This window comes from Schistocerca cancellata, chromosome 5 (genome assembly GCF_023864275.1).
Source record: "Schistocerca cancellata isolate TAMUIC-IGC-003103 chromosome 5, iqSchCanc2.1, whole genome shotgun sequence".
NCBI classification, from domain to species: domain Eukaryota; kingdom Metazoa; phylum Arthropoda; class Insecta; order Orthoptera; family Acrididae; genus Schistocerca; species Schistocerca cancellata.
This window is the reverse complement of record NC_064630.1, coordinates 299,037,001-299,063,558: the sequence shown is the minus strand read 5'-3', so window position 1 is coordinate 299,063,558 and position 26,558 is coordinate 299,037,001. Positions and strand designations below refer to the sequence as shown.

The 26,558-nt window shown below is 37.6% G+C and overlaps 1 protein-coding gene across 1 annotated transcript in view; it reads left to right on the top strand.

Moving 5' to 3' along the window:
• The window catches only part of LOC126188085 (integrin alpha-4-like), a 521,321-nt gene that overhangs the window by 198,303 nt on the left and 296,460 nt on the right, over positions 1–26,558 (top strand). Inside the window, exons 6-7 of the mRNA XM_049929540.1 lie at positions 6,011–6,059; positions 24,751–24,891. Coding sequence (XP_049785497.1) covers positions 6,011–6,059; positions 24,751–24,891 — 190 coding nt within the window. The remainder of the gene's footprint in view (positions 1–6,010; positions 6,060–24,750; positions 24,892–26,558) is intronic.

Here is a 26,558-nt window from a genome sequence, read left to right as displayed (position 1 = left end):
AACCAGGAAAAATATGGGAATTTTTTTTCCCTGTCCACATATACGCCCTGGCACAGTATTTATACCTTCTTCTACGATAACTTGATTTTTGGTTTTCATTTGCAAGTATTATTTGTCAGTAAGAAGTGACTCATAGACTCCATTGTGGATGCAACATTTATCAATCCAAAGTGATCTACAACTCAAGCTATGCTACAGATCAGTCTGTCATCGCAACCAGGATACCAGGGGAAGGGCTGAATATCACATTTTAGCCAAATTTTTTCATACTATATCTCCTTTCCATGCCATAATCAACTATTAAATAACACCAAAAGTTATCTTCATGATAAGAACTAATTATCTGACATCACACTTCCTGATACTTAAACACAACAGGTCCTATTGAAAGAAGGATTTTAGAGAAACATGTTTAATGCAGTGTCTGTTTGCTTGGCTGCATGCTTCATGATTTTCATGTTTTCAATTCTAAACTTGATATGTTCAACATTTTATGTGTTTCAGTCTGCTGTGTTTACAAGTTTGTGAGATGAAACTCTTGTTATGGGTCTTATGCTGCGATTGGCTGGGGAAAGCAAACTGAGTAGCTGCCATGTTCACTTCTTTGCATAGTTAGCATACCAAATTTGTTGGTTTTTGTATTTATACATTGGTTGGAACTTAAATAGCAGCAACAATGCTGTAGAGACACAATGCAATGGAATCTACTATTGTCATTGATAGCACACGTTGTTGACATACCCTACCTTACCTCCGAGCAAATGGACTCGCCCATCCCACGTCACCAGCATGCATACAATCAAGGGAAACACAATCACTTGTGAGTGAGCAGTCTAACATAACAGTGTCACTATGTTTTTGAAACAAGGACAACAGAGATAGATCAAGATTGAATGTGCCAGAGGTCAAACAGCATGAAGGTCACATCAAAGTCTTCAAGAGGCATGTGAGGAATTGGGATTAACATACAGATCAGTGGCACATTGGTTAATCCTTCAACAAAGATCACCAAACTGTGGCAGACATGCATCAGGCAGGTCGTCTTAGCATCTCTGAAGAAGAATGCATGCTGTTGCCACATTAGTGGACAGTGATCGACGCCTTATGATTCATGAGCTCACCCATGAAAGTGGATTAGTGCATATGACTGTGCTTTGCACCATGATGGAATGCCTTGGCTTGCGAAAAATTGCACCATGATGGGTTCCGCATGACTTGACGGAAATGCAGAAATGGGTGTGTTACGATACTGCTCAGATGCAGTTGGAGCATTATGAGCATGAAGAAGAGGCTTTCTTAGACTGTATCACAACACTGGATGAGACATGGTCCATATTGCACAAGCCAAAACTGAAGTGCCAATCCAACAAATGGCATCATTATGGTTTGCTGCAATAGTCGAAAATGCGTCAGAGCCCCAGTATGGTGAAAGTTATGGTGATTCTCATGTATGACTGTAATGGTGTTATCCTAACACATTACATTCCTCCACAGCAGACCATCAGTGCACAGTATTACTGTTCGTTTTTGGATCATCACCTGTGACCATCTTTGTGAAAGAAGCGGCAACACTTTCTGCACAACCCACCCATCATTTTGCACGATAATGTGCAGGTGTACAAGCTGTGGCTGCTCTGTTCAGTAAGTGAGACTGGGAAGTACTGTACCATCCACCATACTCCACTGACTTAAGTCCTTGTGACTTTGATTTGATTGTGAAGATGAAGGAACCACTTCGTAGCATTTGCTTCAGCACTGTTCCAGAGATTCGACAAGTGGTAGACTGCTCCATTTGCACCATCAACAGAACAGGCTCTGCTAACGGTATACTACACCTTCCACATCACTGGCAATGGGTTCTACACAATGCTGGTGACTGCTTTGAAGGACAGTAACAGGTGCAAACATGTAACTCTTTTGTTTCAGTTGTGAATAAATAGTTACCACCATTTAAGTTCCAACCCTTGTAGAGCTTATGTATTATGAAAATATATGTAGTTTAAATGATCATTTGCTTTAAGGATCACGCTAAAATATGCCATGTTAGTACAAGTTGTTGTACTAATTTACTGGAAAATCTGATGTTGCGTAAAAACATGCTACCATCCATTTTTAAGCAATTGAAAGTAGGCCAAATAGGCAGTTATGTGTTTCTTATCACTTATTAATGCACATTTTGCTTACCCTTATTCACTTGTTTGTAGATGAAATCAGCTCATCTCCCCTTGTGGACTGCAAAATGCTCTATGACCATTTCATTAAAATTTAGATACTTCAAGGTCACGTTTCAAACTATTGCCTAATAAATATCACACTCAATTATTGTTGTGCTGTTTTCATATCCTTGATATGCTGCAGTTATTTGCAAGAAAATATAACTTACTAGAATTCAGACACTGTGCACTCATAAAAGAAACTGGTTTATGATAATAGCTGGACATTTTTTGCATTGTATTTCCTCTATTCATTCATGAAACTCACATAAGCTGGAGAAGATGTTACTGTATTCTGGTGCTCTCTAAGGAGACCTATTAAGGGTAGATTTTGCAATGTCAGAAACACAACACTACCTCAGACACTATCAAAATATTAATACTAAATGTCAATTAATGACACATGAAAGAATAATACAGATATACATAGACAGGAATTCAATGGGGTAGTTCCAGCCACTCTGTTAATTCCCTTCTGATGTCACCAATGGAATGTGAAAATGATGTGGAAGTTGTTATGACACCCTTAGGCTCTGCGAGTTGGGCCTTCAAGAGGCCTATAAGAGCTGTACTGCATAGGAGTAACAACCCTAAGGCTCTACTACATAGAGCTAACTGGCACTTCAAGGCACCAAGACTAACTACTACCTGTTTGGAAAACATCACTCAGTATCAGCAATTTTAAAACCTTGACTGTCATTATTCAGCTGGAAATATTGAAAATGCATCTGATAATTTAAATTCTTAATGTATTGAGAAATAAATTTTGAAATACAGCCTGAGCAGTTACACCAGAAATCCTTTAACTACAAGCTACACCTGATAAGGATACATATCACTATGCTGGAGTGGTGTGCAATGCCAAATTCCATTCACTTACTGTTAGATGAATGATCTTGAGTCTTTTTAGATGAATGATCTCGAGTCTTTATCTATGAACTGTGTGTGATAAGGACATACATCACGTTGCTGGAGTGGTGTGCAACATCAAATTCCATTCACTTACTGTTAGATGAATGATCTCATGGTGACTAAAGCTATTTTTCTGAATTCTTGTGTCAACTTTCTACCATTTTGCTATCCTATTATATTATCCGTAAAATCTTTTAATAAATCTCAATAATTACTAATATGTTATAAAATTAATTGTCATTTTTGTGTGATTAGTGTAACATGATTCTAATTTTGCTCTTCTGGATGTTTTGTCATGATTAACAATACAGTGGTGGCTCAATTCTAATTGAAGGAAAGTGCCTTTACATTTGCACAAAACATTATCTTAACATGATAAGTATTTGAGCATTAATGTCTAGTACAGCATAATTGTTTTAATGTGCCTGTACTCTTTTCACTTACTACTGCTTTATTATTATGATTTTTGACTCCTAATGATCCTACAGTAAAGTTTTTACAATTTTCTTTCATAGCATAACTACAGGAAGACTTTTTTTAAAAACGTGCTTTTGATGAGAAAACAAAATATTCGTATTGCCTAATCCTTCCATAATAGTTTAACGTTCTGTCTTAATAACCATATGGATGGAATTACATTCTGAGTATTTAGAAAACTTAAAGCTTCCTATGACTTTTATCTCTTAACATCTGTGTCTTTTAGACATCTATTGTTTTTGTTGCTCAAATCTGGAGTAAGTGCCAAAAATATTACTATTTAGTTCTTACTGAAATTATGTTACACAATTATTTCCTCAGATGTACATATATTTCCTCTATTTACCAACACCATACAACTCTTTCCTCAGGCATGCTTTTTCTATTTCACACTTTTTTGCCTTCCTTCACAGAGACTCTTTCCCTATAATCAGTATTTTTCCCATATCTACAGGTGAAAGTACACCTATCCTACTTCATTTCTTACTATATATGTTGCAGCACAACATCCTGTGTAAAATTCATGCCTCCTTCTATACTTTTTTATTTTTATTTTATTTTTTTTAATTTTTTTTTTTTTTACATTGGACATTTTTACTGTTATTACTCACCTGTTTTGACCTTGTGTCCATTTACTAAGTAGCCATCTAGACCACTTTAGCATATGTATATTATTTTAACTACCACTCCATGTCATTAAGTTACTTCTTATAAAATAATATTAGTCTTCCATACTGTTATTTATGCAGGTACAAAGACACATAATTATTGTTAATTTTAATATTAATATTAGCATGTAATAAATTATGCTTTTAGTCAACTACCTTGCCTATTCTTTCCCTCATCAATAATTCATTGCTAACTTCTAAAAAAGAAATCATACTGCAATTCACAATAAAATGATGATAACTGTGTTTATCAGTTCTTTTGCCATATTGAATAAAAAGATTGTGGTACAGTATGCCATGATTCTGTGGAAGATGAGGGAAACACTGAGAAAGGAAACAGTTCTCATAGTGAATGTGTAATTAATGCATGTGTGTTTAAGTGGGGTGTTCATAAATAAGTATTGTATAGCCACCTTACATAAAACAATGCAAGTTCAACTGATTAACAAATCTATTGAAACAGTTCCCTCCAAATAAAATTGTTCACTTCAGTATGTTACTTTTCTTTATAATTCGGAAGTTGTTCCCAGTCTCTGGCTAGTATAAGCTTTTGGCATTTCATTTTAAACATGTCATGCCAGTAGCATCAACAAGTCCATAATGATACCCTTCTCAGGATGCCCCTATTGACCCACCTTTCTTATTTACTTACTATAAGTCCAAGGCCACATGCCTTCCCCTTCAAATCTTCTTTTCAATTTCTTCTTCTCTATTCTACAAAAATATTTAAATTTATCTTTGTTTGTAACATACATTTTAAACTTAAATCTACAAGTACATCTTATTCTTCTCCTCTTATCAGTAATCCTCTCTCTTAATATTAAAATTAATCAATGTTTACAAAATTTTATCCCAAAATCAAACGGTTCACATAAATCAACAGCAAATACTACTGGACAACTAAATGTGAAATTGCAATCATGCTCACTTTTAGTGTACAAAAGATGCCTATGATTTTAATGATAATAGCAACAAAATGTATTAATTGTTATTCTAATTTGCTTAATGTAGTGTTCAGTACATTGCTTTATCACAAGGCCCAAGAAACTGTAATTCTAAAAATACAGTATTTGAAAGATATTCTTTCAAAAACTTGGAAGAACACATATCATGCAATTGATTTAAGAACCTTAATAGTGAGGATCTCTTACAACTTCCACAATATGAAATTGCATCATTATTGACATTTTGTAAGTACTACTGTTGTGAACACATTTCTGCAGACTATAGCTATGCAGGCATGTAAATACTGGGGATGATGTATGTTTCCGACCTTTTCTTTTTGTACTGACTTCCCATAATTTGTTGTTCCTATTTGTGGACTTGTGAATCACACCAGATTTGTTTTTGACAGCAGATACAGTCAACCTGTGAATATGTGCCTTTACCGGACTAAAACATTACCAGTCAAACAGCTGAAAAGAATATTAGATGTAGCTTGCAATTTCTGTAACGCCTAGTCACATTCAAAACAATTTAGTTTTCGTGTTACCTTAGTTAACTATGGAATTTGGAAACTGTTAAAAATACTTTTGCTTGAATTTTCTTTGTGAAGGTAGTCATGATCCTCTACAAATACCACTATGACCAATGTGAACCAAAACTGGTGATGATTGTATCATGAAAAGACATTATGTCAAAAACAAATCTCACAAAAAGAGATTAAGTCAAAAACAAATAGATGTTCCTGTCTACTTACTTTATTTAAGAATTCACTTTCATTATCTTTTCAAATTGCAGAATGGCTCAAAGTTGCTGATTGGTGCACCTGGTGCATACTCGTGGGAAGGCAAGTATTAAGAAAGACATTGGCCTTATTTAACAGTGAGTAGTAGCTTTAAATAATTTAAAGAATATTAACAGTATTTTAATCCCCTAGCTATCAGGTAGAATTGTTCCATTTTTTATGTGCTTTTCTTTGTTAATGAGATTTGTTTAGTTGAACAGTTTCAACATTTCCTTTCAATAATCTGATCTACAATCCATTCAGTTTTTTAAGCCATTATAGCTTGTCATATGTAAATAAAAAGAGATTTTTGACATTATAGCATCATTTCCTCAATAGAACTGCTTGTGAAATATGGAAATGAGAGAGCTACACCCCTTCCTCAGCTGTTATTCCATTCCACATGATACTTTGCTGACCATTGCATATGTGAAGTGTCCTGTAGATTCTTAGCAGCTCTTCTTGCATTTTACTGCAGTTTTCTAGCATTGCAACTATCCTGTACATACATTTTATTTTCCATTGTGTGTGTTAAATCTCTTACATACCAACTAACTACACTGTTTGCATTCTTTTCAAGAAGCAGATGGTCAGTTGCTGTTACTGATCTGATGGTTCAAATGGCTCTGAGCACTATGCGACTTAACTTCTGAGGTCATCAGTCGCCTAGAACTTAGAACTAATTAAACCTATCAAACCTAAGGACATCACACACATCCATGCCCAAGGCAGGATTCAAATCTGTGACCGTAGCGGTCGCTCAGCTCCAGACTGTAGCGCCTAGAACTGCACGGCCACTCCGGCTGGCTACAGATCTGATATTCAACCTCAAAAACTTAATTGTGTCATTAATAAACTTGACATTTGATCTTATGTTTTACATCTAACATTTGAACTCATTAAGGGTAAAATTCTATTCCTGAACAACTACTTCAGTCTGTTGCCTCATTACATACTTTTTGCCTCATTATATAGGTTTATCATCTATATAGCACTTCATATTACTGATCTTTTTTATTTTAAGGAGTTGCTTAGTTATTTCGTAATCAGTTGTAGATTGTGCTAAGTGCCTTAACAGCTTTTTCTTGAAACAGTTTGTGATGTGCTATAACTTGCTGTAGTGTGGGGCTTACTCTGTCTTCTATGAATGTTTAAAATAATAAATTCCCTCCATTCCCTTGCAAGTTATCTTATCTGGATTTAGTTTCAGCTTACAGAATACTTGCAGATTATGGAAACAAAGAATCATGAAGGAAAAGGAAAAAAAAGTCACTATCAGTCATATCTTTGTATGAGAAAATGAAATTCTTCATGTACAAAATGTTTCGAAATTAACAAAATATGTTAATTCTTTTTGTTAATTTCAAAAGTTAATGACTTAGTTGAAATTAATCTCTGAAATAGTTATAAATAAAACTGTTAGTGCTAACTGTTGACCAATAGCTGATATTGTTCATAAAGTTCACTTCAAAATGGTTAATTTTTAAATATTTTGGAATTAACTATGGTAGTTTGCAATTCTGCATCACGCAGATAGGTTGTTAACGTGAGGTAGGCTTACTGTTCACTTGAATGTTTTAACCCCTCCAGTCCTGAATTATTTTAAAAATAGAAAAAAAAAAAATTTTCCCTTTATCGTGTCCATATGGACCTATTTATTGTATATTCAAACAAAATTTCAATAGGTCATACTTGATTTAAAAATAAAATGTTGTCCAATAAAGTGGACATTGGGTCTCGGAGGTGTTGGTAATGTGAAATAAGAAGTCAGTAGTTACAAATTATACAGCAACTTTATTGTGCAAAATCTTTTCAAGAGTGGAATTTTTTACAAAATACAGGAATCTATATGTTATATCAATAATTTTAACTACTGGTATTATAATTTACAGAACAGAAATAAGTTGAACACTTACAGAAGACAGTTTTCTTTACATTCACTTTGTATGAAAGGCCACAAAGCAATTTCCACCTTTTTTTAGGCAAAGGTGAATACTGCATTTTGAACAGATTATTTCTGATTTCCCTGGACATGGTGTGTTTTTCCATGTACCTCCATCTTTGCATTGATCTACCACTGGGAGATGGTTAATACCATCATATTGTACATTTGATTCAGGTCGTCTCTCTGCTCTGGATCTTTTCTGTTCAGTCTCTTTTCCAGCTTCTTCACTGCTTGCCCTACCTCTTCTTCTCTTTGTGTTTGTCCCTGCTCTCACAAGGCTTTCAGCTACACTCATTCGAAAATGCAATAAGTCGAGTACTTTACTGTCTTGAATTTTTTCAATGAACTGTGTTTTCGATATTCTAACCAACTGTTGACCAAAGCAAAATCAACAGCATGCATCAGCATTCTTAGAGTCCATTTTCTGGATGTAATAAAAATTCTGTACAGTCCAATCAGCTGATCAAAAAGTCTACACCCCCCATTGATTCATTGTACAATTTAACAACTTCAGGATGCCTGATTTTTATGTATGATCTGAGGTTTTGTCCCATCATCCAACAGTGTTATCTTTATCTATTCCAACAAAATGTGAACCCAATACCACAGTTCTGTTATCAAGCCACTTTGACAAGACTACATTGTCTCTACTGACAACCTGGTCAGAAAATCGTCTCTCCTTCTGTCTGATATCTTTGTCATTTATCAACGTAGGAGAAAAAAACCTGTTTACATGAACTGTTCCAGCAGCAAAAATTGTTCTGTGTTTTTGTACTTGAATAAGATGATAAGAAGAGAAGTAATTATCAAAATATAGTTTGTGTCCTTCACTTTTTATTCTGTCACACAAATGGAGAACAACAGATGCACCTAAACTGAATAGTTTCTTATTCCATTCATCATGCTCAGTCACACTACCCTGATATATTAGGAAGTCATAAGCAACACCAGATCTTCCAGCCAAAACAAATATTTTAATTCCCCAAGGACACAGCTTGCCTTTCACATACTGCTTGATTGAAAGTTGACCTTCGAATGGAACCAACTGTTCATCAATAGATAAAGATTCTTCAAGGGAGAGTTCTAAACACCTTCTTCTAATGGTATTGTACAAAGGTCGAACTTTATACAATTTGTCATTTGATCTTTCAGGGCGTTCCAAATTGTTGACAATATGCAGAGCATTTTGCAACTGGAAAAACCTATCTCTAGTCATAGAATCTAAGAATAAACCTATTCGAACAAACTTGTCCCAGTAAAGTCTCACTCGAGGAAATTTCAAGTTTCCTATCACCATATCTATGAGTGCTTTTATTTCATCTGGTTTAGTTGGTTTGAAATTTGTATAACCAGACTGTAATGCTTATATATTTGTGTTTCCCGAAAACATTTCCCATTCTTGTACTGTTACGTATTTAATAAAGTAACAGACAGATTCTTCTTCAATTTCTTAATCAATATAGCACTGAGTCTCAGAATGAATAGCAGGTGGCGGCCAAGGGTGACGTCTATACTTTTTTCTTCTTTGCTAGTGAGATAGTCATATTCTGGTTCACTATTACATACAGTCTCTGCAAGTACGGGTAGCTCATGTGGCTCTTCGTCACCTTCTAGATCATTACAAACTGACCTCCACTGCATCTTCTGTGATTCAAATTGTGTCACCAAAAAATCATAATTCGCTGTCATTTTCTCACTTCCTATGCTTGGAGTTGTGGTAACAGTGCCTGGAATATTTTCAAGATGATCTTCGTCATCTGAAATATCGATATCGATATCAAGAACATCTCCTGCTGCTAAGAGATCTAGGATCTTCTTGATGTGATTTAGATTTGTTGTGTTGTATACCTTCCTGTGATCTACAAACAAAAACCGAATTTTAGCAAACAGATGAAAACGTCATAACATAAAAGCTAATTACTGGATACCATAGATAAAATAATTTATTAGCTAATATACTATGCTACAAATCCAAAGAGAAATGCAACATTACCTGAAAAAAACGTTATAAGACAGCAGTAGGTTGAAAGCAATCACTATATCAATACTTCACTGCAGCTTATTAGGAAAAAAATATTACAGCCGAATCCTGATGTCCAGAATTTTGGACAACGTAATTTAGTGTCATAATAGCTCAATTATGTTCAAATCCCACATCTCTTACGTTAAATGCAATCTCTACAGAAGACTCTTACCCAGTATATTTTTTTGAGCAGCAGAAAACGTATATACTGCAGTATTTAAGACGTAAATATGACTTACCTGGAGCATTTCGCAACGGGTCCGCCATCTTGATTGTTTTTCGATGTAGTACATAGTTCCAGCAATAGAGGGCACCAAGATGCATGGATGGTTGAAATGGCTCTGAGCACTATGGGACTCAACATCTGTGTTCGTAAGTCCCCTAGAACTTAGAACTACTTAAACCTAAGTAACCTAAGGACATCACACATATCCATGCCCGAGGCAGGATTCGAACCTGCGACCGTAGCGGTCGCGCGGTTCTGGGCTGAGCGCCTAGAACCGCTAGATCACCACGGCCGGCAAGATGCATGGAACTTAACGCTAGAGATGTCCAGTAAACAGGCAACTGGGTTTCAATGGTGCGTGAAATCGTTTACTGTTATAAAATGTGTATAAAAGTCTGTGTCCAATATATTGGACGCCAGGTCTGAAAGGGTTAAATGGCAAATAACTGGAATAGTATTTCTTCATAGTTTACTTACATATTATCTATTGACAGATACAGGATTTGTTTTGGACTGTTGACATATTTTACATTTTATGTCATAACTTTGTGGGTTAATTACAGACAATAAGAAAAACACTATGTATCTTGATTACTGGAACTTATAAATAATTTTGGGACAAAATAAAATAGTATACCACTCTAAATGACTACCTTGTTGTGGTTCTTGTGGTCTTCAGTCCTGCGACTGGTTTGATGCAGCTCTCCATGCTACCCTATCCTGTGCAAGCTTCTTCATCTCCCAGTACTTACTGCAACCTACATCCTTCTGAAGCTGCTCAGTGTATTCCTCTCTTGGTCTCCTATGATTTTTACCCTCCACGCTGCCCTCCAATGCTACATTTGTGATTCCCTGATGCCTCAGAACATGACCTACCAACCGGTCCCTTCTTCTTGTCAAGTTGTGCCACAAACTCCTGTTCTCCCCAATTCTATTCAATACCTTCTCATTAGATATGTGATCTACCTATCTAATCTTCCATAGCACCACATTTCAAAAGCTTCTATTCTCTTCTTGTCCAAACTATTTATTGTCCATGTTTCACTTCCATACATGGCTACACTCCATACAAATACACTCCTGGAAATTGAAATAAGAACACCGTGGCACAGGATACATGCGGATGTGCATTGTCCTGTTGGAACAGCAAGTTTCCTTGCTGGTCTAGGAATGGTAGAACGATGGGTTCGATGACGGTTTGGATGTACCGTGCACTATTCAGTGTCCCCTCGACGATCACCAGTGGTGTACGGCCAGTGTAGGAGATCGCTCCCCACACCATGATGCCGGGTGTTGGCCCTGTGTGCCTCGGTCATATGCAGTCCTGATTGTGGTGCTCACCAGCATGGCGCCAAACACGCATACGACCATCATTGGCACCAAGGCAGAAGTGACTCTCATCGCTGAAGACGACACATCTCCATTCGTCCCTCCATTCACGCCTGCCGCGACACCACTGGAGGCGGGCTGCACGATGTTGGGGCGTGAGCGGAAGACGGCCTAACGGTGTGCGGGACCGTAGCCCAGCTTCATGGAGACGGTTGCGAATGGTCCTCGCCGATACCCCAGGAGCAACAGTGTCCCTAATTTGCTGGGAAGTGGCGGTGCGGTCCCCTACGGCACTGCGTAGGATCCTACGGTCTTGGCGTGCATCCGTGCGTCGCTGCGGTCCGGTCCCAGGTCGATGGGCACGTGCACCTTCCGCCGACCACTGGCAACAACATCGATGTACTGTGGAGACCTCACGCCCCACATGTTGAGCAATTCGGCGGTACGTCCACCCGGCCTCCCGCATGCCCACTATATGCCCTCGCTCAAAGTCCGTCAACTGCACATACGGTTCACGTCCACACTGTCGCGGCATACTACCAGTATTAAAGACTGCGATGGAGCTCCGTATGCCACGGCAAACTGGCTGACACTGACGGCGGCGGTGCACAAATGCTGCGCAGCTAGCGCCATTTGACGGCCAACACCGCGGTTCCTGGTGTGTCCGCTGTGCCGTGCGTGTGATCATTGCTTGTACAGCCCTCTCGCAGTGTCCGGAGCAAGTATGGTGGGTCTGACACACCGGTGTCAATGTGTTCTTTTTTCCATTTCCAGGAGTGTACTTTCAGAAACAACTTCCTGACACTTAAATCTATACTCGATGTTAACAAATTTCTCTTCTTCAGAAACGCTTTCCTTGCCATTGCCAGTCTACATTTTATATCCTCTCTACTTCGACCATCATCAGTTATTTTGCTCCCCAAATAGCAAAACTCATCTACTGCTTTAAGTGTCTCATTTCCTAATCTAATTCCCTCAGCATCACCCGACTTAATTCGACTACATTCCATTATCCTCGTTTTGCTTTTGTTGATGTTCATCTTGTACCCTCCTTTCAAGGCACTGTCCATTCCGTTCAACTGCTCTTCCAAGTCCTTTGCTGTCTCTGACAGAATTACAATGTCATCGGCGAACCTCTAAGTTTTTATTTCTTCTCCATGGATTTTAACACCTACTCCAAATTTTTCTTTTGTTTCCTTTACTGCTTGCTCAATATACAGATTGAATAACTTCAGGCAGAGGCTACAACCCTGTCTCACTCCCTTCCAAACCACTGCTTCCCTTTCATGCCCCTCAACTCTTATAACTGACATCTGATTTCTGTACAAATTGTAAATAGCCTTTCGCTCCCTGTATTTTACCCCTGCCACCTTCAGAATTTGAAAGAGAGTATTTGTGTCAAGATTGTCAAAAGCTCTCTCTAAGTCTACAAATGCTAGAAATGTAGGTTTGCCTTTCCTTTATCTATTATCTAAGTTAAGTCATAGCGTCAATATTGCCTTACGTATTCCAACATTTCTACAAAATCCAAACTGATCTTATCTGAGGTTGGCTTCGACCAGTTTTTCCACTCGTCTGTAAAGAATTCGCGTTAGTATTTTGCAGCAGTGGCTTATAAAACTGATAGTTTGGTAATTTTCACATCTGTCAACACCTGCTTTCTTTGGGATTGGAATTATTATATTCTTCTTGAAGTCTGAGGGTATTTCGCCTGTCTCATACATCTTGCTCACTAGATGGTAGAGTTTTGATAAGCCTGGCTCTCCCAAGGCAGTCAGTAGTTCTAATGGAATGTTGTCTACTCCCTGGGCCTTGTTTCGACTCAGGTCTTTCAGTGATCTATCAAACTCTTCAAACAGTATCATATCTCCTACTTCATCTTCATCTACATTCTCTTGCATTTCTATAATATTGTCCTCAAGAACATCGCCCTTGTATAGACCGTCTATATACTCCTTCCACCTTTCTGCTTTCCCTTCTTTGCTTAGAACTAGGTTTCCATCTGAGCTCTTGATATTCATGCAAGTGGTTCTTTTTTCTCCAAAGGTCTCTTTAATTTTCCTGTAGGCAGTATCTATCTTACCCCTAGTGATATGTGCCCCTACATCCCTACATTTGTCATTTAGCCATCCCTGCTTAGCCATTTTGCACTTCCTGTCGATCTCATTTATGAGATGTTTGTATTCCTTTTTGCCTGCTTCATTTACTGCATTTTTATATTTTCTCCTTTCATCAATTAAATTCAATATTTCTTCTGTTACCCAAGGATTTCTACTAGCCCTTGTCTTTTTACCTACTTGGTCCTCTGCTTCCTTCACTACTTCATTCCTCCGAGCTACCCATTCTTCTTCTACTGTATTTCTTTCCCCCATTCCTGTCAATTGTTCCCTTATGCTCTCCCTGAAACTCTGTACAACCTCTGGTTTAGTCAGTTTATCCAGGTCCCATCTCCTTAAATTCCTACCATTTTGCAGTTTCTTCAGTTTTAATCTACAGTTCATAACCAATAGATTGTGGTCAGAGTCCACATCTGCCCCTGGAAACATCTTACAATTTAAAATCTGATTCCTGAATCTCTGTCTTACCATTATATAATCTATCTGATACCTTTTAGTATCTCCAGGATTCTTCCATGTATATAACCTTCTTTCATGATTCTTGAACCAAGTGTTAGCTATGATAATTTTATGCTCTGTGCAAAATTCTACCAGACGGCTTCCTCTTTCATTTCTTATTCTCAATCCATAGTCACCTACTATGTTTCCTTCTCTTCCTTTTCCTACTCTCGTATTCCAGTCACCCATGACTATTAAATTTTCATCTACCTTCACAACCTGAATAATTTCTTCTATCTCATCATACATTTCATCAATTTCTTCATCATCTGCAGAGGTAGTTGGCATATAAACTTGTACTATTGTAGTAGGCATTGGCCTCATGTCTATCTTGTCCACAATAATGCATTCACTATGCTGTTTGTAGTAGCTTACCCGCACTCCTATTTTTTTATTCATTATTAAACCTATTCCTGGATTACCCCTATTTGATTTTGTATTTATGACCCTGTATTCACCTGACCAAAAGTCTTGTTCCTCCTGCCACCGAACTTCACTAATTCCCACTATATCTAACTTTAACCTATACATTTCCCTTTTTAAATTTTCTAACCTACCTGCCCGATTAAGGGATCTGACATTCCACGCTCCGATCCGTAGTACGCCAGTTTTCTTTCTCCTGATAACGAGACACTCTTATCAGTGTGAGTGTGCTTTTTACTTTAGAAGACGGCCTCTTGGCCAAAAGCTCAAATGTGTAGCAGTTCTTTTGTTGTGTCTGTCTGCAACTCAGTGTCTCCTTTATATGGTGAGGGGCAAACTATTCTTTCTGTGATATTGTCATTATTCCATCCTGTATTTTCCATTGCTTGAATCATTAATGTAAGTGAGAAACAGTATTTGGATCAATAGACTCTCCTGAAGAACTCATTTGTTCACATACTTAGGAAATCAAAAATGTTGCATTGTGTATTTTGAGTTCATTGAAATTTGGATGATCCCCCACACATCCATTGCACGCTTTTTACTGACTAAGACAGTCCCACTTATTCCCAGCACATCAAGTTTGCAATTAAGTGTTTCTTAATTAACTGTGTCAAATGCTTTAACATAGTCTAGAGAAATTCATATCACTTGTAAAGCTATTTTTGTGTATTATTCTACAGCTATTTAATTCAAAACCAAACTGTTTTTGCACTTGCAACCAAACTGTTTTTTTGTTCTGAAGTTGGTATTTATTAAATAATTCCCAGAAAATTAAAGGTAAAATCTGTGCAAGAACTTGAATGCGCTATCAGCCTGCCTGCAGGAAGTGTGCAGACTTTCTGTCAACTGCCGAACTAGGAGGATGCCGACAGGAATGGAGCAACAGTCATCAAGAACCACCTGAAGATTGCAATGATTCATTTTGCCAAAATATTGTACAGTAATTATGATGTGACCCAGTTGTACACCCAAGAATTATACTAGGATGAATTAGAGTTCTGTTGTTTGTGTGGTTGGTCCCTCACCCTGGCCACCCTGTGCCATCAGGAAAGATCCCCAATACTCAATTTAACAGCAAGCTAAGTGGAGGTGTGGCCATACCAGAGGGAAAGGATGGAGGAAAAATCCCAGCCTCTGCCTGGGATTGAACCCAGGGCTAGACTTGAGTGCTCTGTCCACTAGACTACTATGGCCCCTGAATAATAACCCACAAACATTTTTATACAACAATTTGTATTAGTTTTGAAAAACAATACGCTAGTTAAACTTCTTTACATTTTCTGTGACATTTCTTTGTGGGCAGTGGGAGCTAACAGAGAGAAATGGCAAAATGCTAAGACTTCATAGACTGCATTAGGCTGGACTCAGGATTGCATCAGTCACCAGAAGGTGACAATTGCTTCAGTTGCTGGCCATTGCAGATGATTATGGCCATTCTATGGATTAGAAAAATACCAAAATTAAATTCATTCTGAATATCAAAACACTTATACAATCTTCCTCATTAGCATGTTCAAGATAGTCTAATTAATTACTACAACTGAGTCATGCATGGAAACCTGCACTGAGTCAAGGAAAAGGAAAGCATTCCTGCACAGTGGGGTTCACACATGACATTGATAGTGCAGATGCTGGAGACCAGGCTTCAGAGCCAGGCACCACTCCCCCCATCATCACCACCATCCATCATTGTGGCTGCACTGATAGTGACTGGACTGGAGCGATGAAGGGGATAATGGCCAACATATATAGGATGCCAACAGGAATGGTGCAACAGTCATCAAGAACCACCTGAAGATTGTAATGATTCATTTTGCTAAAATGTTGTAGAGTAATTATGATGTGACCCAGTTGTACACCCAATAATTATACTAGGATTAGAGTTCTATTGTTTATGTGGCACACATCCCATCCTAAGTAGATTTCTTGCCAAATTGGTTGCAGAATGTTGAAAGTAAATTGTTCACTTGTGGCATAGCTATTTGCTCTGTGCTCTGCTAGAGAACCCAATTAGTATAGTACAAACACAATATCATTGATAAGACTCCACAAGAAATATCAAGAAGGGTCTGCTGAACATGAGGGCCAGGCATTGGGCAATTGACAAGTGCAATTCACATGTTTATTTACATCTGAAGCTCAGCTTCTGAATTGTCCTTTGTTTGAGACTGTGTCTGTCATAGACATCTGCCAGTTTGAAACTCTACTTTCTGATATTTTAACTGTTATCATCGTTTCTGCATAATATGGCATTGATTGTATCAGTACTCCTGTACATCATGATATGTTGTGAAATTTCAAACATTTGTAAGTACCTGACTTTTAAGCAATTTGTTGCTTCACTTGTTCTTATGAATTTCTTAGTTCAGCATGTATGTGTATACTGTGAAGTACTACTTTTATCGAGGTACTGAGTAACTATTTATGTAGTGTCTTCTGATATGGATTGTGGTTCTTCTGTGTTGCTGTTAATCATAACTATAACTTAGTTGTGTTACTAATGATATTCCTTTTTAATGTAAAAGCGTTCACTCTGAATGTACTTTTTATTTTCTTACGTTCTCATGTAAGTAAAAATTGGATGATCAAAACTGCTATGACCTTACGAAACTACAATCATCCATTATATTTGTGAGTTCTTTGAGTGCTCTGGAATGATGGAATGGAACTACAACATACAAGATATTTGTTCACTTTATTACAAGAACTGTAAAAAGACTTGCATAGATTTGTGCAATCTTTTGCCACAGGAATGAGCCAAATGTTTGCAGCTGTCTTTGAACAATAAAACATCACTTGATGCATACATTTACTAAACTCTTCTCCTGAAATACTAAGTTCACAATGTTCAGATTTACAGTTCAATCTAAGATACGAGTAACACTTGTGTCCTAACTATATGATGTTGTCTGCTTGATTGGAGGTCAAGCAATGCTTGAGCCTTCCTCTGCTTGGTTGTATATCAGCCTCCATGTGGTGGTGCTGGAAGGGAGGACTTGGTTTCACCAGCACCATCAATTCATCATTGCAGAATGCAGCAAGACATCATTAACTTCTGTGATATTGATGCAAGGTGCAACTTTGTTACAACACCTCGATCTTTTGGTGATACAACATTCCTCTCCCTTCTAAACCTCTGCACCATCTTCATGTGGGGTGGATGCACACAATGACTGCAGGAGGGAGGGAAGAGAGGAACAGAATATGGATGCAAATGAGGAGGCAGGTGGATAATGACAGCTGATGGCACATCTTTGACTGTATGCCGATATCCACCCTTGAGAATGACTGGGGACACTGACCAAAAAACCAGTTGGAGAATGCATACCAGCATCTAGAGATGCAGATGCCAAGGTTAACTGAACTGCAAAGGGATCTTCTGGAGTGCTGTGATGATGTTATGAGGGCACTGCACAATGGACATCAGATATGGCAGGTGGATGGGCACTGGCTTTAGTGATGTGAGCAACAATGGCATCCGTGGTGGGGTGTTGACCTCCTTGGGCCCCACAGTGGATGGTGTTTGCCATGACTGGTGGAAAGACAGAAACAACTGCTGTTGTGGACCCCATCAATGTGCTGGCTGGATCTGTGGACAAACACACTGCAGCAGAATCACCGATATACTCAGAAGTGCACCATGGTTGGTTCTGGTGGTGCCCCTGCAGCCTGGCAGAACCTGGGATGAAGTAAAAAGAATGTCTGATGGTTTTTGTAATAACCCCAAACTCCCAACACTGTTTATTTCCAGAAGGCCTTTATCTTGAGGCTAGAAGTTTGTCTGACATGGCCAAATGAATTGTTTCCATGAAGGCCATGGTGTTGTAACGATTCTGTCAATGACTTCCTATCATGTGACAAGGAGCAGTCCTCCATCTGACTTTTGAACATTTGTATGAACCATTGAGCTTCACCACTAGACTTTGGATGAAAAGGTGCTGTGATTACATGGTGTATGTCATTGATGCACAAAACCGTTGGATACCAGCTGATGTGAATTGTGGTCCATTGTCCAAGACAATGACCTCTGGAAGACCTTCAGGACAAAAAAACTGAAGACAAAGCTGATACTGTACTTGCAGTAATGGTGGATGTAGTGGGTGCAGTAGTGATGTATGTAATGGATACAACAAAAGTAAACTTATTATAACTGTCAACCACTAACAACCATATCACATTCCAGAACATGCTCTCAAAATCAATATGAATGCATTCCCTTGGTCCAGATGTGGACACTCAGAAAAATGTTGAGGCGAAACTGATTGATGTTCTGTGCAACTTTGCAGTGAGATGTTATTTACTCAATCTGAGCATCCATTGCCTGCCAAATACAATGACATCTGGTGAGTTGCTTCCCCCTTTATCTTAGTTGAATAAAGACAAAACTTCCCAACGAAGGGAGTGTGTGATGATGCAAAAAGTAGCAACATGCCCTTGGGTAGGGAACATCTTTTAAACCACATGGCTACCCATGGTTCATATATTGCAAAACAACCTGCAGAACAGCTTCATAAGCAGTTGCAATGGCAACATGCTGAAAACTGAGAGAAATTTTTGGAGACATTCAAAATCCTTTGTATCAGTCTGAAAACATGACTCCTCCTATGTCGGTACTGACTGGTAACCAAGACAACAAGTCAGCATGTGATTGTTGGGTGGTGTGCCTGTACAACAGTTCATAGTGATAATTAGACAATATCAGTGCCCAACATTGCAATTTTCGTGCGATCTGAGGGGGACAGGCTTTGCAGGTTTGAACGAGGATGACAAAGGCTGATGCTCTGTCAGGAAGTAGAACTTCCAAACTTAGAAGTATTGGTGGAACTTTGTAACACTATAGATAATGGTGAGTGCCTCTTTTTCAAGTTTACTGTAGTTACACTGTACTTTTTTGAGAGTTTTCAAGGCAAAAGCAATAGGTATATCAGAAGAACCAATTTTATGGTAGAACGTGGCTCTGATCCCATAAGAAATTGTATCTACAGCTAACATGACATGCTTAGTTGGAACAAAATGAATCAAATATTGATGATTTAACAAAATGTACTTTCATTGCTGAAATACATTTGAGAATCTGTGGACCACAAAAAAGGAACATTTTTCTGTTGAACTGCTTTCAGCAATTTGCACACCATTATAGATAATTTCAACATAATATGTAAACTTCCTCATAACTGATTGGAGCTCCTTAATGTTATGGGGCAACAGCAGAGCTTGGAGCTCTGTCATACCAGCCAAGTTCAATATGGTAGGTTGAATTGCTTGTGCATTAATTAATGATGATCAAAATATTCCAGTAGTTGTTGCATGAAGAAGCACTATTCTTTATTGCACTTTTGGTCAGCCCCGGAAAGAACTTGTAACAAACAGTCTAAGTTTGTAAATGTTCAGCAGGCACATAACCTGTGACTGTAATATTATCCAAATAATTTGTACAAGGAGGGACCTTTGCTGTTCACTGTTCCAGGAACCATTGAAAAATTGCAGGAGCTGAAGTACTTCTAGTTGGTAGTTCTTTTATCTGGAACAATCATAAGTGAATGTTTACCACAAACTATTGCATAAGCTGCTCGCCCAGCAAACTTTGAAAAGTATCTGCCCTGTGCCAGTTTCTCAATCAATTCCTACAGATGTGGAAGAGGAAAAGAATCCACAACAGCTTGTGGGTTTACTGTGGCTTTAAAATCAGCACACAGACCTAAACCACCTCTGGGCTTCTTTAGAATTACCAATCCTGATGCCCAGTGGTTTTCAGAAAGAGATTGGCTGACCACACTGTCTTTCCATCTCACAAAAAAATCACAGCAGCATATTGTCTTTCACTGTAACGTGTGCTTCAAATTCTGTAGCCCATCCCAAACCCTATTCAGACAGTTCCTTGTGCTTATTGCACAAATCAGAAACATTATTGTAAGGCACTGAAATCCTGATTTGTAACACAATGTCCTGTGTGCATAGGTGGAACAAATGGAATAAATCTAACCCCAAAATGTTTGCACTGTTTCTATAATTGTGCACACAAAATGGAACATGCTGCTGTAGCAGTGGGCTACTGAGCCTGTCATATATGTGTGTATTAATTTAGGAAACAGAAGCACCAGCATTCAACTGTAAATTGATTGTTTTCGTTCCACTAGTTAGGGGCAAAAAATTTGTTCACCTGCCTGGAAGATATCAGCGATACTGAAATGTAGGCTTTGGCATGCATCATTGTGCATGGCTTCACCAAAAGCTTATGTGCTGTTGCTTGGCAGTGGTTGGTTGCTGAGTCTGGTGTGTCATGGAAACACACTGAATGTGATCTTGCTGTCTGTATCAGTAGCATGTTGCATCATGGTGAGGGCAATCTTTCCGGTCATGATTCAAAAAGCACTGTGGACAAGACTTCCTCATAGAATTTTCTAACACACATTACATACCAAGAGATAGAAAGTTTTTACACCTATGCTATTTGTCTGAGCCCTGTATTATTCACTTTAACACTATAATGTGCTTTAGACTGAATATCTTGTGCACTTTGAACAACAGAAATACACAGAACCTTAAAATCAACCCATGTTGTCCAGAATAGTTCAAGATTCCACAATAGACAGAACTGTTTCTAAATCAGGTTCTGGCAGCTTTAGAATTGTTGCATGAATGAATGCATCTGAGACATTCTTAGTGGTAGAATCCTGTAACATGAGATCTCTGTAATGGATAGTAAAACAGTTAAACTAACAGTGCCTTGTGAACCCTCTGAGTTCAGCTATCCATTCATACAATGAAGGCTTTCACTACTGGATGTTTCAGCTGCCGAGAATTCTCCAGGGTTGTATGGTTTTGGTCCATGGAACTTTTCTATCCTTGATATTTTGCCCAGAGCTATGTTGGATGTCTTCTGAGGTGCTCTTGGTTGTGCTGAGCCTTGCTGACTGATGAGTCAGACTTTGAAGAATGACCTAAATACCATGGAAAGTGGGTGTGGTCTGGATTTTATGTGATAGCAGAGTCAAGGATAAAATATAACTATTGATCATAGTATGTCAAAGATAAAATCTTCTCATCGATTATGTCCATATATTGCTGAGTTTCATAGCTTCTTCTTTTCTGTTAAAATTATCCCCATGTTTATAAATTTTGATGGCTTATCTATATAGCTGCGGATAATAGTTCATCATAGTACAAAAAAATTCAGTTTACAAAAATTTCACTACATGATCACCTGACTGAAGAGCATGTTTATCTCGGCATCCAGGTATTCCGGCACACAAATCCTTTTAGCTCTGTCCACTAGAATTTTAATTACACCTTTTTTCTGTTGTGGATGATGACTGGAATCCTTATGCAAGTATCTGTTGGCACGTGTAATCTTCCAAAAGACTTTATGTTTCAAGCTGCCATCAGTCTGTCATAACTAAGACATCCAAGAAGGAAATTGCATTGTCTTTCTCCATTTCCATGGTAAACTGGATTTTAGGATTTATACTATTTAAATAACAAAAGCATTCCTCTAAAGCTTTTTTGCCATGTGACCAAACCACAAATCTATCATCCACACATTGATACCATCAACACGGTTTCTTATTCGCTTTTTCCAGAGATAATTGTTTGAATTTTTCCATGTAAAAACTGGTGATCATAGGACTCCATGGGTTACCCATGACCACACCATCAACCTGCTCATAAAATGCATCCTCCCACTGGAACTAACTAGAGGTGAGACAGTGTCTGAAAAGAGCAGTCAAATCTGCTGGGAAAACATCTGCTATGTAAACCATAACTTCATTAAGCAGAATCATTGTAAATAAAGACACTATTTCAAAACTGACAAGAATATCCTCAGGAGCCAAAGTTAGTCCCTTCAGTTTCTTAGTGAAAAGACATGAGTCTTTTACATAAGAATCAGTTTGCCCAATATGTGGTTGTAAACATCTAAAGCAGGCTTGTGAGAAGAATGGGTACTCTAATAAGGAAATAAATAGAGTTTTGTGACCGAATAACAGGAGGCCTAAGGACAACGATACAACACAGTGATGGAAGAACATGGTTTCTCTACCCTTCATCAAAAAAGTAACGGATCAAATTGGCAAGATTTTAAGGAAACATAACGTTTGACCAATTGTCAGACCAACTAAGAAAATACATCAAGCACTTTGTTCTGTTAAGGATAAACATTCCCCTCTACCTGAAAGTGGTGTATAAAAGATTCCATGTGAATGTTGTAGGGTCTACATTGGAACTACAAAGAAAAGTGGGAATACACAGTTGAAGGAACATAAAAGTCTTTGCTGACTAGGGAAAACAGACAAGTCAGCCATGGTGGAACATGCTCTTTAGTCAGGTGATCATGTAGTGAAATTTTCAGAAACTGAAGTTTTATGTACTATGACGAACTATATAGAGAAGCCATCAAAATATTGAAACATGTGGACAATTTTAACAGAAAAGAAGAAGCTATGAAACTCAGTGATATATGGACAGCGGCGCTACAGAATCGATGAGAAGTTTTTATTTTTGACATACTATGGTCGATAGTTATATTTTATCCTTGGCAAGATTTCTCTCTGATATCACTTGAAATCAAGACCACTCCCACTTTCCACAGTATTTAGGCCATTCTTTGAAGTCTGATTTGTCAGTCAGCAAGACTCAGCACAACCAGGAGCACCTCCAAAGATGTCCAACATAGCTTTGGGCGAAACGTCAGGGATAGAAAAGTTCCATGGATCACGATCATACAACCTGGAAGAATTCTCATCAGCTATCCATTTTTTTGGTGTTTGTCTTCGCTGCTGCTTGAGATGAAATAATTTAAAGCTTGCTGCTGCGACATGGACCCAACTATCCATATGTTTGTCAAGCAGTTTAAAGATGTCATCACACTTGACTGATTTAGGAGTAGTGCCCACACACAACTGTACATACAGACAGTAAATGTCAGCTCCCATGGCTGACAAAAAGTAAGTATTGCACTCCATACCTATTATGTGGTAAGCAGCAAAATGGGCCTCCAATTGTGCCTCATAGTCTGACCTGTTTTCTATCTTGCTATAGTTTGGGCGAAATTTTGTTGCAGCTACCAGTGGTAGGGCTGCTTGTTTACTCAGTAATGATGCCAACTGGCTGACACTGAGCAGCAGACATTCAGTCTGTTGCACCTTAAACTGCACAAAGTCATTAGAGACATTTCTTATGGTGGCTCAGACATTGTGAAACATGGCATAGGACACATGAATACAAAAGAACGAAATTAGAGAAAAAGCAGTGTTCAAAACAGTGTGTGCACTACGCAAACAGAACCAAGTGGCAGGGGAACGGGCTTAAAAAGATGATCAACTTAGGCTCCATTTCTCATTGTCATTAGTTGTGACCTGATTTCTGGTATAGCTGTGGGGTCTATGATTGCTCTGGGAGATCATGGAGTCAAACAACAAGAAATGAAATATCAGTTCACTTTATAACAAGAACAAAATCAGGTTTACTTAACTTACTACAGGATTGTGGCAAATATTTACATATTTCTTTGAATATTAAGGCATCACCTGATGCACACATTTGCTACACTGTTCTCTTGAAGTAGAAAGTTTACAGTGTTTGGACTAAGAGTTCAATCTTAGACATGTATCCTAAGTAGATGGTGTTTTCTAGTTGATCAGAGATCAAGAACTGGGCTGAGCCATCCTCTGCATGTTTCATTGTTGAATGCAGCAAGACAGTGTTAACTTCTGTGGTACTGATGCAAGATGCCAACTTTGTTATGGCACCATGATCTTTGGACAATACCACAGATACAGAATAATTAATGAATTTCAGAATGTGTTGTAGACCACTGCAAGAATTTCCTACTATCATGGGATTTAGATTTTGGATGTTGCATTATTGACATTTTTGCTAAATTGCAGCATCTTCTGTTGCCACTCTAGATATGGCATGACTTTCCCTTTATCCAATATGTGTATTTCATCCCATTTGTTTTTGCTGTCTTATTTGTTTCTCTGCCTCTTTAGAAATAAATTACTTAAAAGCTTTAAAAGCCAGACTTCTGATTGTTGTTTGAAATTGATTTCGAATTTAATTTATTCTAGTTCTTATTTTATCAGTTCTACAGTCCACATTTAGCTTAATTTAATTTTTGACAATAGCTTTAAGAAACTTGCACAAGATTTCAGAAGCAAATGAGTAAGAATTTTTTAATGTTTTAATTGCAGGAACTAATGTAATCTGTGAAGATGGAAGTGACTTTAGCTTTGGAAGACAAAAGCGGGCAGCTGAACCAAATTCATTTAGTAATTGCAATACCATCAAGAGAAATACTCTACTTAAAGGAGACCAAACATTCCCTTACATTGGTAAATCGAAACAATATTTTAATTAAGAAAGCATAGTGTTATAGAAGTGAAATATCCAAATCTTATGTGTGATTCTGAATAAGAGATATGTAAAAATAGTTTGATATGAAGGTACAACCAGAGTAGAGTACTTGCTTAAATATTTTACCACTAATTCATTCACACTGGATAAAACGTTTTGCAGAAGAGCATAATGATGTGTCATTTATGATATATACTGAATGTATTGACCTCACTGAGATTGTTTCCCATTTAAAAATATATTGTAATGTTTCACGTCTTTATTTATTTAATATTCCTGTATATATTAAATCTTTGTTTGTCTTCCATCTCTTTTTCTTTCTTGAAATTTATCTATATTTTTCCTTTTCAATCACATAAGTATAGTTTGAATGAGAAACTGGAAGATACATATTATTTAAAAATTATCTGTATTTATCTTCAATTGAATCATCATTGTTGTAAATGTTCATAGACTCTTCTATTCTACAAGTTTGATTTTGCTACAAGTACTTGATTTAGTTGGGTTTTGGTAAAAATTTGAAAACATACCTTCTGATCCATTTAATGTTTCATCGGTTCAATTCAGTTCTTTATTCACCATCCACCACTTACTGCAGAGTAGCTTTAGACATTAAATACAAAATTAATATCAATTTTTACAGGGAGGTTCTCACAACTTAATTCCTCTTCTTTTATAAATATTCTTAAAAACAATGTTGACAATGTTTATTTCAAACAATTTGACTGTCTTGTAAAATGGATTTTTGAGTAATCACACACAGAACTTAGTTTTTAAAATATTATAGTACAAGGAATGAGCAATGTTGAAAGTTTATTAAAGGGTTTGGAGTGTGTTATTTTATGTGAGTTTGCAATCTGTGTCAGGCTCAGTCACGTATATCAAAGTCCTGTCCTTATTGCTGTATAGTGTATATTCTCACAAGTGTTGGATTCATTTATATTACTTGATGTAGGGCTGTGTAGGTTTACAGCAGTGAGTATCTTGAGCTTTACAAAGAGCTGTCAGTAGTGTTACTTAGCATTTACTTTGTTCATTACTCTATTTACTTAAAAAAAAAAAAATTCAGAATTTCATTGACATAACAGAGATGTTGCTGTATCAGTACACAGTAGGAAATGTTCAGCTGACAAAAGGCCAATATATGCCACTTTCAGATACTCATTAGTGACTGCATCTGCCAGTTTCCACATGAGATAACACACTCTTGCTGTTCTCTTACTCTTACAGATGTGGATAAAATGTTCCTCCCAGTTTAATATGGGATGAATGTGAAAGTGTGACAGTTTTACTGATGTTCTTTCTACATCTTTGGTTAACCACAGAATTAGTTCATGTGTTCTGTATTATAAAGGAGTTCATTAGAAGAAAACAAATTAATTGCTACTTATAATTTTTCCTGTGGTACCAGATCCAATTCTATTATGCCATGCCATGTGTTGAGCAACGTGTTGCCATTTGCATAAGACAGTATTGAATTGGGACCTACATAGTAAGATCCATCATTTATTGCAATTGTGAACAGGAATGGACCAAGGACCAAACCCTGTGGCACTCCAATCTAAGTTTCTTTCAACTAAGAATATGATACAAACTGACTCCTGTTGCTTCAATAAGACAATGAATACAACTGTAGATGGGTTGT